This window comes from Chaetura pelagica, unplaced genomic scaffold (assembly GCF_000747805.2).
Source record: "Chaetura pelagica isolate M959 unplaced genomic scaffold, ChaPel_1.0 scaffold139, whole genome shotgun sequence".
Lineage (NCBI taxonomy): Eukaryota > Metazoa > Chordata > Aves > Apodiformes > Apodidae > Chaetura > Chaetura pelagica.
In genome coordinates, this window is record NW_009970717.1 from 6,388,162 (window position 1) to 6,405,943 (window position 17,782).

General features: G+C 39.8%; 1 protein-coding gene across 1 annotated transcript in view; it reads left to right on the forward strand.

The window, feature by feature from the left end:
• The first annotated feature begins 4,931 nt into the window (after nt 1-4,931).
• Nucleotides 4,932-17,782, forward strand: part of PLCG2 (phospholipase C, gamma 2 (phosphatidylinositol-specific)) — a 51,128-nt gene continuing 38,277 nt past the window's right edge. Inside the window, exons 1-2 of the mRNA XM_010006196.1 lie at nt 4,932-5,127; nt 16,259-16,399. Of these exons, the coding sequence (XP_010004498.1) occupies nt 4,932-5,127; nt 16,259-16,399 (337 nt within the window). The remainder of the gene's footprint in view (nt 5,128-16,258; nt 16,400-17,782) is intronic.

A 17,782-nucleotide genomic window follows, 5' to 3' on the forward strand; every position in this document is an offset into this window, starting at 1 on the left:
AAGGAAGGAAACCTTCGCAGTGCCGGCGTGTGCGTGACAGCAGCCCCGCAGGCTCTGCCCGCCAGGGCCGGGGCTGGGGCTGCCCTTCCCTCCCCTGCCTTCTGCCGGGCGGGGGGATTCGCCCCGAGGGTCAGTGCCGTGAAGGGGCTGTGAGGAGCGCTGAGCGGGGCAGCCGGTGCTGCGCTGGGGCAGCTGAGGTGACATCCCGGGCAGGGGAGGCAGCGACGCGGCCGCTGCTGCAGCAGCGCCCTTGGCACGTGGGAAAACTGGGACACTGCCTGGAGCCGAACTTTGGATCGCGGCTTTGGTCGCCTGGAAAGCACCTGCCGTGTCATGTGGATGAAGTTATAGCAGAGAATGGATTTATCAGCGCTTATCCAAGGGGTGTGCTAGCCTGTGTATTTACAGTTTACCTTTGCTACAGGTTTTTCTCTCTTCTTTTGTTACCACAAAGAGTTGTAGGTTGATCTTCAGATAAGGAGGGATTGTTTCTGAAACTCTCAAGTACTGTTATAAAGTAAAACTAAATACACAGGGTTGTTTTGTAGACTAAGTAGGGTTTTTTCCCTTTGTCCATGTCTCTTCCTTACTTGCAGGAGTTGTTAGTCCAAGTTGCCAGGCTTTTCAGTAAAAAGTATCAAAACTACTCTTCCACAAACAGTAACAATGTGTCCCAATTTTGCATGTGATAGAGGACACCCCTATAGTGCCTGCAGTGAAAGGAAGAGTCTTGCCTTCGTGTCTGTTTCTAAACTAGAGCTCATTGTATGTGTCTGTGACTATTTGTTCACTTGCTGAGTTGTGAAGGTGATGCTGGACCTTTCTACTTGAGGCTTTGTTAACTCTGTGGAGAGGAGAAGTGATGGTTCTTTTGCACATAAAGATGCCTCATACCCCACTGGTTTAGAGGCATCCACATAATGGAGTGGGAAGAGTCATGGTGGAGTTTTGCTCCGTGAATGGGTAGAAATATTGTTGATCCAAATAGCTGTGCAGCCATGGGTGTGAGTAGGTTGAGGGGCACCTGCAGGTGAGTGTCAGAAGACTCTTAATATTTAAAAGGTTAGGTCTGATATCAAGGGCTTCCATCAGTTCCTCCCTTTTGGGACATCTAATGTGGTTTACTGTTAGCAAGCTCTCTGTGATGTTGGTCTTTGGACAGGTACCCAGAACAGTGTAAACGTGGTCAGTTAGATGGATCAAGTATTACAATATTCCTTGCACCTTTTCCAATGAAGTAGATTTCCTCAGCTCCCATATTGTTTCATTGTAAGGTAAAAACTTTGCTTATGGCTTAGGATTTAAGTTGGACTAAAAACACCATGCCCTCTTTTTTTTTTGGAAGAAAGAGCCGCTTTAAAAGGGGAAGTCCAGTATATTGTACTCAGCGGAAACTGTTTAAGAAGTCACCTCTGACAGGCAGTTCCTTTTGAACTAAGGGACTAATATCTCAAAAAACCTGCTGCGTTGACTTTTCTTAAATAGCTATACTAAGAAACCTCTTTTTTTTTTTTTTTTCCTATGTCATGTTTCATTTCACAGCTCTGCCTTGTACTTTAAAAGGCAGAGCAGTTGTGTATTTTGCTACAGTCTCCTGAAAAATTGCACAAATTTAAAAGTTGAGGTTTTTGTTGTTGCAGTCAAGTGTTACTAAAATGGTTAAACCTTGCTCCAAATCACAGCATAGTCATTTTATTACAATTCTTAATGAAAAGAGCAAAGTGAGAAGACAGGGTTGGTTTGTTTCATTGTCAGACAAAACCAGACACTACAAACATTTTTAATTTTTTGTTTGTTGGTTTTTTCCTCCTTTAATTTCTCTTATTACATCTTGTAGCAAGACGAGGTGGCTATGGCTGTCTTGTTCAATGCAAACCTGTGATAGCTTAAATTATTATCTGATTAGTTCCAGGGATTCAAAAAGGATCAGCTACATTTCAGCTAAAATCGGCTGTTGGTAACTACTCTTAAAATTGCCTGCTCCCTCTCAGTTTTAGAATTGGGGTGTGTATATTTGTATTTTTTCGGCATGATAATGAAAAGATACTCCATTTTCTTATTACAGTAACAAATGTATAGATACTGAACACCAAATAAACTGTGTAGTGTTTTGCAGAACATGGAGTGGGACATGGTTTGTGCTGTACAGCACTGTAGGTTGGCTGTGGGCAGTGCAGAAGAGGCCACCCTGCGTGTAAGAAGGGGCTGTTGTTTGCTTCTCTGCTGGCTTGCAAAAAAAAACAACAACAAAAAAAGTGAAGTGGTAGAATTCAAAAAGGGACTGGAAAGATTTCACTGGGCAGCTTCAAAGTCAGGCAGGTTGCACTGAAAGCATCTAGTGACATGGTGTTGAAAGACAGTTCTGTGGTAGCAAGGAGAGAGCGAGTAGAAAAGAGCTCTCTTCAGTGAGGAGCAGGTCAGAAGGCAGTGACATGGGGTGAGGGGCAGGAGGGCTGGAAGAAGTTCTGAAGGGGAAGTGAGAAGTGGCATGTTGAATTAGCTATCAACACGGAAACTGAAACTGCTTGTGATGGAGAGTAGTGGACTGAGGAGAGAGGAAGAGAACCAGAAGAGATGCTGTGGCTGGTGGCTGCATGTGCACAGAGATTATTTAAACCTGTCCTGCTCAGGGATGTGGTTATGGATGATGGTATGGAACTGTGGCAGCAGCTCCTGCTGCTTGTGTGAAAATGATACATTTCCTTCTTTGTGTATGGATGGAAGAGCAAGTTCCAGGACATCCGGTTTGTAAATAATCACAGTGAGAGGTAATCAGCCTTGTAATCAGCTGTTTGATGCACTGATGTGTGGGAGACCAAAGGATAGAAACTTGCTAATATTTATGACAGCTGCTGTGTACACATCTCTTATTTTGGCTGTTTCGTGCCAAGATGTGTCCCAAGCGTACGCACACAAATACCTACCACCTGACGTGCAAGCAAGGAGAAGTAGACTGTGTAGGAGAAACACAGCCATGAAGTTTTAAAAGTGCATAAACTGAGACTTTTTAGCCATAACCAACCTTTGTTTCAGTACTTGTGTTTACTCATATTTTCCCCTCATTTTCTTACAGCTCTCAGAAGGACAGTTAACTGGTTTAAATTCCCATATAGGTCTCATACAGGTTTGAAGTTTACACTTAAGTTCACCATGGGGCCAGCATTTTGGTTGTCTGAAGAATATAAAAAAAATAATCCTGAGAGAGTAGAAAGATTTTGAGTGTGATTCAGATCTGTTGCAAATATCTTTCGTATGTTGATAACCGGATTGTCAATACTTCAGAGAGAGTGTATTTCCAGATACTTCTTACAGTAGTGGAAACTAAATTATCCTTGGTATAAAGAATGAAAAGTTTAACTTACAGCTCACATAGAATGCATGAGGTTTTTATGGGACATGATTCTACAAGTAGCCTAAAACAACAAAGAAATTCCGACAGGAATGGTGATTTCTGGTAACATCTATTTCTGTCTCTTTATCAGTTAGAGAAAAATCTCTATCAGCAAAGGTATCTCACTCTGTATAAAAAAAATAGAAAGCAAATCTGATGCTTGAAGGGAATTTGGTAAGGTTGAAGTGCACAGTTGGTGATGTCTTAAGAGACTCGTGAAGTCATCAAATCAAGATAAATGTAGCCAGGATGGGAACAGTGAGGAAGTCCATCTTCCTTTGGACCCACCTGTAACAGTTGCCATTTGCTGGAGGAAAAAAAGGGTAAAGTTATTTGAAGTCTTTAGAGTTACATTCTTACCTCTTAATGCAATGAGGTGCAGTTTTGGACAGAACATGTGATGTGTTATGCTTAAAATTTCCATTTGATGTGCATGTATTATTTGTAAGTGATATGTTCACTATAGAACACCTGTTACATATTTCAGAAGATGATTCTACTAGATCCTATTTCTGGCTGTCTAACCCAGAGTTGCTTCTGTAACCTTCCCGGGAAGTAATTTTGCCTTGACTGCCGGTTATGCTGGCAAAAAAGTTGGAGGCTTAGTAAATTAAATGAGCTCCCATGGTTAAAGCAATTTGTGCCGTATAATTGCGTTTACACTATTTTTATTTTTATTTTTTTTTTGGTTAGGAAAGACTGTAAAAAATGTGCCAGAAAACACCACAGAGGTACCAAGTATCACTCCTTTAGAAGGGATTTGTAACATAGTTCTGCTTTAGTTTGAACACTTCCCCCCCCTCCCCTTACATTTCTGATGTGTTCTTTAGTTTTATTTAGGCTTAAATGCTTCCTTTGTTATGACCCAGGTATTGTTTTCTCTGGTATTTCAATGGTATCCATTCTTTGTGTTTTGCTCTTTTAACCACATAACTCAGGTATACTTATTTTTGGTATTACTTCCAGATCTTTGTTATTTTCCTCCTTCCCCCCCCTCCCCTTATTTATTTATTTCTGTCCTAATGCTGAGACTTTAGAGAGATAAATCTGTATTTGTAGTGATGGGATGTACAAGCAGGTGAAGATGTGCCTGGATAAATGCACGTGGGAATTATGCCCCTTAATGTGATTTTTCTGTATCCGGGCTAACGTGGTGCAGCTGGAGGGAGAGGCATTGGTCTTGCTGAAAAATTGAAATTATAATTAATTGCATGCAGTAGCTTCTCCACCCAGCTCTTGCTTTTTAATAGGTTTTGCAGCAGTTTGTCTACCAAAGTGTCACTGGTACTGCCCTCTGTGCAGACTGTCCAGACTTTCTTTTAGGATAAATTGGGAAGTATGCTGTTAATGTTTGCCATGTATCTGCCTAGTGTTTGAATGAGCAGGAGATGCTATGAGGTAGCTTTAATTTATACAAATATAATTTGAAAAGAAATAAAAAAGCTGGTTTAAATATTGAATTTTCTACCTTTTCTTTATTATTATTTTTTCCCCCCCTCAGGACACTGAAATCCATAAAAGTGTGATTCAAAAAAAGAAAATGTCCAGAAAAAGCTTAGATTATGGACTGCTGCCAGAATATGAGAAAAGCCAGATCAAAAGGACCTTGGAGTTGGGAACTGTTATGACAATATTCAGTCTTAAGAAGAGCAGTCCAGAAAGGAGGACTATTCAAGTCATAATGGAAACCAGGCAGGTTGCATGGAGCAAGACAGCTGACAAGATTGAAGGTTTCTGTGAGTATTTGCCAAGTGTATCTGAATTTGGAGTTACTAATAAATGGATGTAGTTGTCAAACATTGATTTAATGAGCTTTTGTTAACATAATGAAGTTTTTGGCTGAAAATAGTTTGGTAATTTGATGAGAATATTCTGGATTGTTGCAATGTAGATTCTTCTGCAGGTCATTATTTTAGGTATCTAACACTACTTAAATATGATGAATGTGCTTTTTCTTTAAGCCCCTTTCTCAATTTTCATCTTTGAATATGACAGTGCTTGTGTCTTCTATGAATTGAATCATAGAGTGATGAGTACTTTCTTGTAAATTCAAGTGATTAGTGCTTCTTTACCCCTTCTCTCTCCAAAAAGAAAAAAATGAAAAAAAAACAAAAACAACTGAATTAAAATTTGTGTTTTCATAGGGAATTTGCTGTTTCAGGATAGAAATAATTATTTAGGGCCATTAATGGGAAGTACCAATGACATAGGAGGATGAAGCTGTGAGATGTAAGAGATGATTTCAAGGTCCTGAGCTCATACTGTCTCTTTAGTTAATATTTGAAGTGACTAAACCCACTGTTCTTAACAAGGTTGGAAGATAGGAGGGGAGTGCAAAGCTATGTAGGACTGCAAAAGCTATGGTAGAAGAATGAAGTGAGACTAATCTTTGGGTTTTAGTGAACACAGGTGATGGCAACCAAGCTAAGCCTGCACTTCTTGGGATTTGAACAGCTCCTGTTAGAATAATGTCACTACAGTGCTTGCATATAACTATGTGGTCACTTTTTTTTGTATTTTACTGTGACCATGAACTTATTGTGCAACTACTAAATGGTGTTTGTCTTCAATAAAGATATCGACACTTGGTTTGCTACTGTTTCCATTGGTTCTTGTTGCATTCCTCATGCAGACAGGGTCTGCAACTGGGAATGGAATGGAATGAAAGGCTGTATGGAGGATGTTTTTACCATTGGTGGTGAAATTGTGGTCCTATGCAGAGTTCTGAGAAATAGCAAACAGGTCTGGACACCCTAATGAACAGGTACTGTGGATCATAATCTTGAAGTGCCCTGGTTTCTCATGTGGAAAATGAGGGTAATTATCCCTTCCTATAATGATGCCTGTGGATGCAAGTACATTACTTGTCCTGATATGCTCAGATCTCAGAGAAGTGTGCCAAAAAAACCCCACAACAACCTGAGAGGAGATGAATAATTCAGTTAGGAGAACATGGCTTGAATGTGCTTAGCAAATAAGGCCTGAGGTTACACACAGAGCAAGAAGATTGAAGCAAAATAGAAAATGACCACTTAGTGGGTGAACATGGCATTAGAGTCCTCTAGCAAAACCAGTATATGGTCATGTAGTTGAAGACTTAACATAACCACTGACACAGAGGGGCCAAATTTAAAGCTGTACAGACTGTGTATTCCAGGTCAGCTTTTCTTTTTTAATAGTTTGCTCTATGCATAGATGTTAACACTTTTAAAAGAAGGTGATTATTGTGATTTAACTCTTATAGCTGGGTAATCCAGCAGGATAATGACTTGCAGTTATACAGGCAAATCATTACTAGAGCAGGGAATAAAGCTATAGACCTGTGATTTAGCCAGAGACCATCTGCCTCTCTTCCAAAAAAATTGTAGTACTGCAGCAGTTTTAATTGAGCAACATTTAAATGACCTTTATAACAATGGAATCTTTAGGTCTGAGGAGATGTCATACTCTAAAACGTGAATATACAAAATATTGTTTTATTGTCTTGAAAAAAGACAAATCTGCCCCAAAGGAAGTTGTATTTTGCAGGCATTGTTGCAGAATATAATGTGAATGGTTAGTTGGAATTTAGTATGAGCTGTATCTGTTCTACTTGAAGTGAAAGTCATTGCAGCTTTTACTTGCTGACTGCTTTTGCAGAAGAGGAAGGAAAATGTTTATTTATTTATTTATTTACATTTTGTTTTTGCTTCTTTTGACTGAGGCTCAGGCTTCCTTTCTGCTTGCAAAGTGGAACAATTATGAATTTGAAGCTTTCATATTCAATAATCTAATGGATGACTTCCAGGAATGCCAATGGCAGGGGAATTAAAATCTTTATTTCTTGGGAGCTGTATTGAGGAGGTAGTACCAGCTTTGTAAGGAGAGAAAAGTTGTTTTGGCTTTATGTGTAAATGTAGATGTGAATGACCCCAAGTGTTTGCTAGTGGATTGTGCTGACTTTGTGAAAAACAGCCGAGGGCATAGAATTGTCATGTCAAGTATTATGTTGTTCAATGTGCTTGTGCTGTACAAGAACTAGTATTTGTGATGTGATCTTAATGGTTGTGCCTTGCATAATCCAATAAGAATGAATACTGAGTATGGATGGGAAAGTGAAGATGGGTCTCTGATCCTCTTGTGCAATCTGTGCTTCTTGGTTTTACTGTCATTCTGCTGTTGTAAAATGTAGTGCTTTGAAGGCCCAAACAAAGGTTACACGTCTATGGAGTATCTTTCTTTTTAGCCTGCAAAGTTAGCAAAGAATGGTAAATGAGCATCTTTCAACAAAAGTTACAGTGTTTTCCATTTTTTGGGAGCTTGAATTTTCCTTCTAGATGAAAGGGGAAAGATTAGCAGTGGAAAGAGAGAGGCTGCCTCTTCTGGAGTGTTTTTCAGGTCTAGTGGAGGCCAGGAAGGTTTTTAGTACTGCTGCTCTTTTATTCACCAGCTAAGACTGCACCTTTCCTGCATCAACTGGGTCCAACACAATCCATTGTCAAAGTCAAAATGGATTACCAAAGGGAGCGTTGCACCTTGGAGGAATGCTTTTATCATGGATGTTTGGCATGCAGGATTTCATTAGTGTATTAAAATGAATACCAGCAACATGTGCTTCCTTATGTGGGCCTGCAGAGAGCTATGCAAATATCTGAAGGAAGCAGGTCTGAGCTAGATGTGACTGTGCTCACCCATGCTTGGGCTCCTCCTAGTCGTCTTGCTATTTTTCTATACATAGAGACATTTTAGAGGCCCCAGTAGCTCTAAAATCATCTGAAGGAAATACTTGTAGATGCTGGCTACAAAATGTCAGGGCCAGGGAGGTGATTCTGCCCCTCTACTCTGCTCTGGTCAGACCCCACCTGGAATACTGTGTACAGTTCTGGTGCCCTCAGCACAAGAAAGATATAGACCTGTTGGAGAGGGTCCAGAGAAGGGCCACCAAGATGATCAAAGGCCTGGAGCAGCTCTGCTATGTAGACAGGCTGAGAGAGCTGGGGCTGTTCAGCCTGGAGACGAGGAGGCTCCAGGGAGACCTTAGAGCACCTTCCAGTACTTGAAAGGGGCTACAGGAAAGCTGGGGAGGGGTTTTCGTCAGAGAAGATAGTGATAGGGCAAGGGATAATGGTGTTAAACTGAGAGAGGGAGATTTAGGTTAGATATTAGGAAGAAATTCTTCACTCTAAGGGTGGTGAGGAACTGGAGTGGGTTGCCCAGGGCAGCTGTTGATGCCCCATCCTTGGAGTTTTTTAAGGCGAGGTTGGACGAGGTTTTGTGCAAATTCACCTGATCTAGTGCTGGGGTTCCCTGCTCATGGCAGGGGGGTTGGAACTAGATGATCTTTACGGTCTCTTCCAACCTTAATGATTCTATGGTTTTATGATTCTAAGGCATTTGACAACTTTGATTATGTTGCTGGGGAGTGTGTGTGGTGGGGGATTGTCTTTTTCCTCGAGTCATACTCTAGTGCAAGTGGGACCAGTACGACTTGGCTAGGGATCATTTTACTCAGGTTTTATTGACTGTTGTACATTCATGGGTTTTGAATGTAAGAAATACAGATCTTGGTAACTATAGTAGAGCTAAACTAACTTTCACTTTATCAACACATGAGAGAATGAACCTTCAGTTTCCTTGTACAGAGGGAATTGATTTGCTTGTTTAATTTGTAATGGGCCCTTTTCTTGCAAAACTGTGTGTGCATAGAAGATACATGACTCTGAAGCTGTGACTTACCAGCATGATTTATTGCATCGTGTTGCTCAGTGCCTCACTTCCTTATGGTTCTGCTCTCTGTTTTTATTGTATGTTTGCCCTTCATGGCTGTGCGTGGGTCCGTGTGGTGGCCCTAGGGTCACACACTCCCCGTGCTGTTTCTTCCCGTTCCAAGCTGTCAAAGGCTGGACACAGTGGATGTGTGTTGTACATCCCTGTGGTATCTGGGGATCACTTCTGCCTCCATGTCAGCTACTCTGCTGGGCTGTTTCTTTGCTGGGAAACCAGATAGTCCACGAACAAGTGTACTGTCATTAGCTGAGATAGCACTGGTGGGGACTGCTGAATAGCAGTGAAAGGTGCAGGGAAAGGAAGGGGTGGCCAAGAGTGAGATGTGCTTGTCAGTGCTCTGCTAAGAGACCAGCACCTGGGGTTTGCTGACTGAGAATACGTCTCAGTACTACCAAATAAGGCCTTCCAAATTCCCTTGTGTTGTGGTGGACACATTTATATCCCCACGAATAAATTAGGACCCTAAGAGATTATGATATTTAAGCTTGTAGGGCGGCAAGGTGTAAATCTCCAGGACCAAATCCATAATGGGTATTTAATCCTTTATCAGATGCGAAGTGCTTTAAGTACAATTATTCAGGGAAAGTTTGTGGCAACTAGGGTTTGGTTAGTCACTGGAAACTATTACTTTCTGCATACTCTTCCATGAAATCCCTGTGTTAAGTGATGATTCACAGCCAGGAGAATTTATGCTTAGAGAAGTCTGCGATGCCTTTCTTGAACATGCAAGCGTGTGTTTGTAGTACAAGTATGCATGTTTCAAGGAGAATTCTGCTGAGGACATGTTTTCTCTTTTGTTATTACCTAGGATTTTATTATTTTTTATTTGAGGAGGTGACCTGCTTTTGTAAAATGATATAAATAATTTTTTAAACACTTAATCTTTGGAAAAGAAGGATCACTTATAATTTTTGATGTTCTTGATTTATTGCAAAATGCTCAAGAAATAAAAATATTCATTTTATTGTGCAAGCACACAGCAACAAATAAGTTTAAAGCATTAAAAAATATTACCTATGAAAAAGAATTATCAGATTGTTAAGTTCACTTGAGATTTTCTTCCTACTAAAAGAGATTTTACAGAATTTGTCCTCTAGAGTATGATTTTTTAAAACACCCACAACAAAAAGTGGTTTTATTTTGTGAATTTTATCCTGGAGCATGTTTTCCATGAAACTAATTTTTGCTAATTTTGCTTTTAAAATCTTTACTAAAATATCCTGGCTGTCAGATATGTTAGGAAACTTAAAAAAACTAACACTTAAGAGACTATTTAAGCAAGTGGCTTACCTTCTTAAACATAGAGGAGGGCTGTTGGTTTTTTTCCTCCTGTAGGTTAAACAGCTAAGTCATGTAATTAGTCAAACGGTTAATGCCAGTTTGAGCTCCCTCTGTGGTGAAAAACATTTATTTCCCTTTGGAGAAGATGGTATAAACATTTACAGCATCTGTATTTTTCTGGGAGGAGCAATGAGTATCCACATATTCTGCTGAGGAGTGTGAAATCAGTATGTCTTGAGTGTTAGACTTGACCTTACTAGTTTCTAGTAGTGACTTTTCTTTATTTATTTTACTGCTATGAAAATCTCTCTCTGTCTGAATTTCTTTACTGTTTCAGTCATAAAATAATAACTAAATATTGAAAACCCCAAGTCCAGATTCCACCATTTTCGTTCTGTTTTGTATTCTCAACACTGTTAAAAAACCCCACAACAGTATGTCCTTGCAGAAATGAATTCACATCTGGCTCTTGGTGGATTATATTTTCAATGGAACATTAAAATTCACCTTTTTTTCCTGTTTTGAAATGGCTGTTTCGTTTGTTACGCAGGGGATCTCTGTGTAAGTCTTCAGCTGAGTATTTAGGGCTTGGTTTCTGTGGTCAAATGAAAAAATTAGCATGAGTAGCCTTCAGCTGTTTTCAAATAATTTCTTCTCTTTAGCAGCTCAGTTCTGCAGCGTTTAGTTTTAACTTAAAATGACCAGGTTTCCTGTCATGGCCAGCCAGCAAAACGGGGATGAAATGAACTTCATAGAGCTGAACACCCCTGATGTGACTGATCAAAGTGAGTGTCAGTTGTAGGTACTCCAGTACTCTTTCACCAAAGTTTCACATGGCAACATTTTTGTTTTGTTTCACTGCATGGAATAGAATGTAAACTTTTATGGGTACATATGTAAGTTTTACTCTATTCTTACCTGATTTTGTGAAGATGTAATATGTTGTTACTAGTGTAATAGCAATTTGTTGCTGCTGTACATGACAGCTCTGTGTCACCTGATTACTTAAAAACCTATGGGTTTAAAAGGTGCACTTCTCTAAAGCTTGTGTCAGTCACACAGTTAAATCCCCAGAGGACCCCTGGAAAGGTAGTCATGTGTGCTTTCTCAAGATGCACCACACTGGTTCTCACGTTCCATCCTTTTAACAGTGTTTTTTAGATAATTTTGTGGTTTACCTGTAATAACTTCCTTGGGCCACTGAATCTTTCACTAAATTCCATTCTTTGTATCAGCTGAATTACTTTTGTGGCACATCTGTACGGTCGTTCTGCAGGAGATTTTTCCTTTAACTTTGTCCTTCTCTGCGAGAAGCTTCACCTTGTTCCCTTTAGAATTGCACAAGATCCATGTTTCATTGCTGCTCTGAATAAAACAGGCTGTTATGACACACCTTGCATAGTTAATATTTAATTCTGTGGAAGTGAGAACAAAACCATTGTCCTCACTAAGCACAGTGAAGTGCATTTGCAAAAGGAAACGAAAGGCTTTCTTCATTCACTGACTGCTCATTTGCACATACCCTATCTTGCAGGGGGCAGTTTCTGCCCTTCTGAAATGAAATTTTCTTTGGAATAATTGTAGTGCATATTATTGGGGGGAAAAAAAGTGGATCCTGAAAACTGATTCTTAAATGCAGAATGTTGAGAGAGAGAGATATATATAGCAAATGAAAATGCAAATATATTTGTATAGAGAGTTCCCAACCCGTGTCTCGATCCGCAGCACTGAGGTGATCAGAGTCCCTTATTTTCCTCTTGGAAACATTGCCAGCACTTTCCCTTTAGCCTTCTTGGGACTTGCTGAAAATACCTGTCAGAGTAAATAACACTTATGGCCTGATTTCTGACTCTCTAAGCCTCCTTTGAGTCTCTAGGTAGGCTTTTTCTTCTCCTCCATTAAGTACATAATTCTGCTCAGATCCAAGCATCGTTTGTGGCCACAGACACTGGAAGACTCCTGAGAAGTTGCAATCAGGAGCCTTATCTTACAAGACTCTGTAGTCCATAATGCCAGTCTCAGCTGAACTTTTACACTGATTATCAAGACTTCTGTCAAGGACACCTTGCTAGGCTGACAGATTAGTTTTCTAGTTTTCTGACTAATCCCAAAGCTGATCTATGTGAACATGCCTTCTACAGGGAACTTACATGGCCTCTTCCAGCTAACGTTACTGTGAAGTTCGTGGCAGTAAAGAGCTCAAGCAGGCACTGTGGAAGGCACTGAGCAATTAAGCTGTTCAGCCTTTGGAAAGCAGCTGTGTAGTAGTGTAATGATCCATTGGATTGACTGATTTGCCGAACAACTCACAACACCAGGAGCTGAAGTTCAGCACCTTCAGCATCTGAATTACCACCAATACTGCATGTCCAGATTAGAGCCTGAAACACGATGGTAACTGAAGGTGCCTTGGAGTCCTGTCTCTTAAAGATCCACTTGAGGGGGTTGTCAGAATCAATAGGTGACTGATGAGGCTGACAAGGAGATCCTCTAACCTGTGGAAATAACCACATAAAAGAATGAATGAAATGTAAACTAGTATTATAGGGTTTTTAGAGTGGCACTAGACTTCTGAACTGTTTGACTGGGGACTGAATGAGTTTGGAGTGTCCTCCTTGTCTTGCTGGATGTGAGTCAACTTCTCTGTGGGGCATGGTTTTATTTTTGTTTCCTTGGGAAACAATCTTCTTGCAGTATTTTATGGAATTTTCACCTGTAGGCGTGCTGACTTTGATCTGACTGCAAGCTGCTTATGTCCAGGACTGTGCCTTTTTAAGCTGTTATCGGGCCTCAGGAATATCTGTCTCTGAAGCCTGATCATGAAACAGCTCTGCAGTTTGCACGTGGGATTGAGAGGGAGGAAGGCTCCGGGACTTGGAGGCAGTGAGAAGACAGTGTCCAAGGTGCTGTGTTTGTAGTTCTGGCACAGGCGTGATATTACATTCTAATTGTTCAATGACAGATTGTGCTATAAAAAGTTCACAGTAACTGTGTAACAGCTAAGTTGGTACAGTTGATTTACTAATCTGAGTCTGAAACATGTTGCAGCTTTTCCTGTCCTGTTCCTTTCTCTGGTCAGTTGGGATCAGCCATTCTGGACTTAGAGGGCATCACATGGAGGGTGCTGGGCAGCTCCAGCCTACCTGGGAGACAGCAGAGCTTAGTGTGAGACCAAACTTTGTGCTTGCTGTGCACATATCTCTTTTCCTTCTCTGATTTTTCTGCCTTGGCTTTTCTTTTGACAGTGGAGAGTAATACATCCTAAAGAACAATCTAAAATGTAATTGAAATATATGCAGGTAGTTTGTATTAATACTCTGAAACTGCAACATGTATTATATCTTTCTGGAAAAATCTAAATAATATTTAATAAAACTTGTGGTTTGTACATCTGTTTCATATATTATTTAAGTAAATGTAATGATATGTCACCAGAATTTTGTGGGACATAATGATATGTTGCCTGAAAAGTAGAGGAAAGTAAAATTAATGGAGGTTTGTATACATATTTTCTACCCCCACCATTTTTTTTCCCCTCCTCCAAATTTTGCTCTCTTGCTGAATCATTCCTCTGTTTACTAAATGTTTAGCAATTAGGGTATAGTAATTTTTTTCAAAGGCTAGTTGGAGAAACAATAATATGGTTACCAGTGTGCCACCTGTGCCTACAAAAATTCTTGTGCCTGTATGTATATACACATAGGATTGTGCAGAAGAATGGGATGGGAGGGTTGAAAGGCAGTAATACAAGGAAAAGAAGTGTAGTGAGGATACGTAAGACATTGGGTAAGTTTGAGTGTTTGCTTCAGAGGTCGGGGGGTGAGGTAAGAGCCACTTGAAATGACAACAGCAGTGCAGGTTGTGAAATCTGTCTGATCGCTGCTTATAGTTTGTACTTTGAGGGGGTCTTTGTGGTGTGGGGTTTTTAGCTGTGTGGACTTAGGGCTGAAATAAAAGGTGTGCCTCACTTTGAAGTTTTCAGAGCAGAAGAGGTGACTGATGTTGCTCTTGCCTACGACTAGAATGAGCCAGCATGGTGTACAGTTCCATGCTGTTTATTGCAGCCTTGCAACCTCCTTCCCTTTCCATCTGGGTGCTTTCTATGTCTGCATCCTGACTCTTCTCTGCTGATATTCATGTGAATTGGTGGCCTCAGTAATCTTTTTCAGATGGTGGCATTTTGTGGTGGGTGTTTGGATACACTGTTAGGTAGCTCAGCTAAGTGAGACCTGGAATGTTAAGGAGATCAGAATCATCAGCTTTTGGCTGCTGGTCATTTATAGTCATTCATGCCATTAATTTATTTTAGAAGTTTGCATCTAAATTTAGGGGCCTTGGCCAATCAGATATGCAGATTTTAGGAGATGTTTTCATGGTTTGAGAGGGTGGATGAGACATAGAGATTGAGACATTAGAAGCTTTATCTTGAAGATAATTACACTTGGAAATATAAGTTTAATTAAGGTGCTCTTGTCCTATGATTAGTTCAGGTTCAGGTTAACCTTTGATGTCCCATTTACCATGAGGTAAGTTGTTTAATGACTGGAAGAAAGGAGTGCCTGGGGGAAAGTTTTGCCTGGGATACTTTGCAAAGAATAAGGAGTTACAAGATGAATTAATATTTCATTATCTGGATTTTCTTGATGAACTTCTTGATTGTCTCTCCCTCCTTTCTGTGTTGGCATCTTCCAAACGCAGCGTTACGCAGACTGAAGCTTTAACCAGAGTTCAGCTTCCCCTCCAGCAACACAGTTGCTTTTTCTTTATGTTGTTGTCTTCCTGATGATGCTCATTGAAAACAGGGGTTTTATACTGCAGTGTTCTTAAATGCATGGGCAGAAGCCCATAGCAGAAGCTGCTTTCTTTGGATCTTATTAGGCCTGATAAACACACTTTAACAGCAGTCATTACATGTTTTTCTTTACTCTTCATCCTGTAGCTCGTAAGTCAAGACTGTCCAGAAGTGGGAAGAACTGTTTATTTTTCATGTCCACAGGCAGAACAAAACCACTTCCTCAGTCTTCTAATAAGTATCTTATCTTGAGAATGCACATATTTCTATTTCAGTGCTGTCTCACTACTGTTATGTGGACCATGTAGCAAGGGTTTGATACAAAGGGAGCTGACTTCAGAAAATGTGTGCTCGTGCAGTGTTCCCATACTGCTGTGCTCTAATTTGTGCCTGTGTTCTGTAGAAAGCAGCCAGTTAAGAGTGATATAGCAGGTTATGTTAAATAACAGGAATCCCTTTGGAGTTGACTAGCAGAAAGCTCACAAACATTTCCAGTATTAGGCTGGATTTTCTCTTTGTATTCCTATTTTGAGTATTTTTTTTGTACAAATACCACTACTATACTAGCTGACAATGTTAGCTAACTATCTAACATCTGATGCATAATTTTTTAGGTGGGTAAGTTGGAAGTTGTATCTTTGTCTTTGCAATTGTTCAGAGACAAAAAAGAAATTGGAAATTTCTTGCTTAGATTAAATACCATTTGTGAAATCGTGTCTTCTGTAAGACATAATTAGTGTCTTCACCCCAGAGGGGCTATGTCCATGTATAAGCAGTGATAGTAAAATGATGAAAATATGAAAAGTCATTTTTATTTTTCTTCTGGTCTTTCTTTACTGTTGTCTGTTAGTCAGTAATGTATTTAGTTTTGGATTTGTGGATTGCAAGCTGGTGCAATTTTCATTTCTTGTCAAACAAACATCTGTAAGTTTATAAATATACACGTGTTCTGAGTTGTTAATCTTATAGTTTCAGGCTCTTCTGGAATGTAAGTGCAATTGTACTGACTGAATGCTGTTTCCTTTCAGTGGATCTGATGGAAATAAAAGAAATTCGCCCAGGAAAGAATTCCAAGGACTTTGAGCGTTGCAAAGCAAAGCAAAGAGAAGAACACTGCTTTACTGTTTTCTATGGTACCCAGTTTGTCCTCAACACCTTAAGCTTAGCAGGTAGTTTATTCTTCTTTTTTTCTTCCTTGAACCTACCAATTGAAAAAATCAAAACCACTGATGGGACAGTAATGCAAAGAATACTGCAGATCAGGAGTGCACCAAGTGTTTAAAATCTGGAGATGGACCTTAGCCCTTCATGCCTGTGAACTGTTGCATTTGTGATTTTTTGCTTTCAAATAGTGTATTATGTGAGTGTAGTTTCAATTTGCTCAATCAGTTCTAGCAAGGTAGACTTTGGCTGGTTAAATATCTCTAGTAATGTTTTCAATACTGAAGAGCAGAGATGTCCTCTTTAAAGTCAGTGAAAAATGTGCTGTGATGGCCAGAACATTGCCCTAACATTTTAAGTCTGGCCAAAACCATTCTGGAAACAGTAGCCATAAAGTGTTAGACTACAGCTGTACCACTGAAAATTTCCTGTCACCTATGAGCAATTGCAGCCTCATTTGGAAAAATGAAGTACTAGTTTGGGTTACCTGTGTGTATGTCACCTGATAATATTAACCCTTTTCTGAAGAAGCATTAGGGAATCCTAAATAAATTGGAAGGTGATAAATTGCAAATGAAGAGATCACTGTGGAACAGTGAGAAGTTGTATCCTGCATCTGTGGAAAGGGTTAGGGCATTTCTTATTTCAAGTGAAATTGTCCAGGGCAGCAAAACCACAGATTTTGAAATGAAATGGAATATTCAGTCTTATCCTGAGTACAGGCTGAATATAATTTCTAACTAGTGGAGTTTACAACGAGATTTCTAAAAAGTTTCTGATGGATCCTTGGCTTAGAATTGTACAGACTATTTATTAAAAAAGGTAGTTCTCCCTGTCCTGTGCAGGAACACACTTGTCCATTGAAATAATTGAATGAATTGCAAAATCTTAATGGGAGAAAAGACAAGTGCTTTGTAAGCATTTTAGCCCTAACAGCAGCAGTTTAAAAAAAATGGAATTGCTTATAGATTGCAGTACTAGAAGACTGTTTTTTTTCACTGGAAATTAAAGGCTGCTTGTGACTAATCCATTGTTACAGGCCTTTAACTTTAGATAAGTTTTACCACTGTTGGATGAAGTGTGTGAAAATTTTGTGTAAACTGCTGTGCTTAAGTGCAGCTGTGCCAGGTACTTCAGATTGATTCCCTCTAACAACCTCCCTGTCTCTCCTCCACAGCAGCTCTCAAAACCAGGTTTCTGCCAATATTTTGAAAACACTCAGGGCCAGGATATGTATTGCTGTAATGCTGAGCTGCAGAACAACATCATAAAACATTCAATTAAGGGGGAAATCCTTTTCCTTGTTAAAGTGCTTTGTTGTGGTTTCTTAAACTAGCATAAAATAATTGTTTCTTAAAGGGAATGGTAGCTGTCATAAAGGGCATAATTAT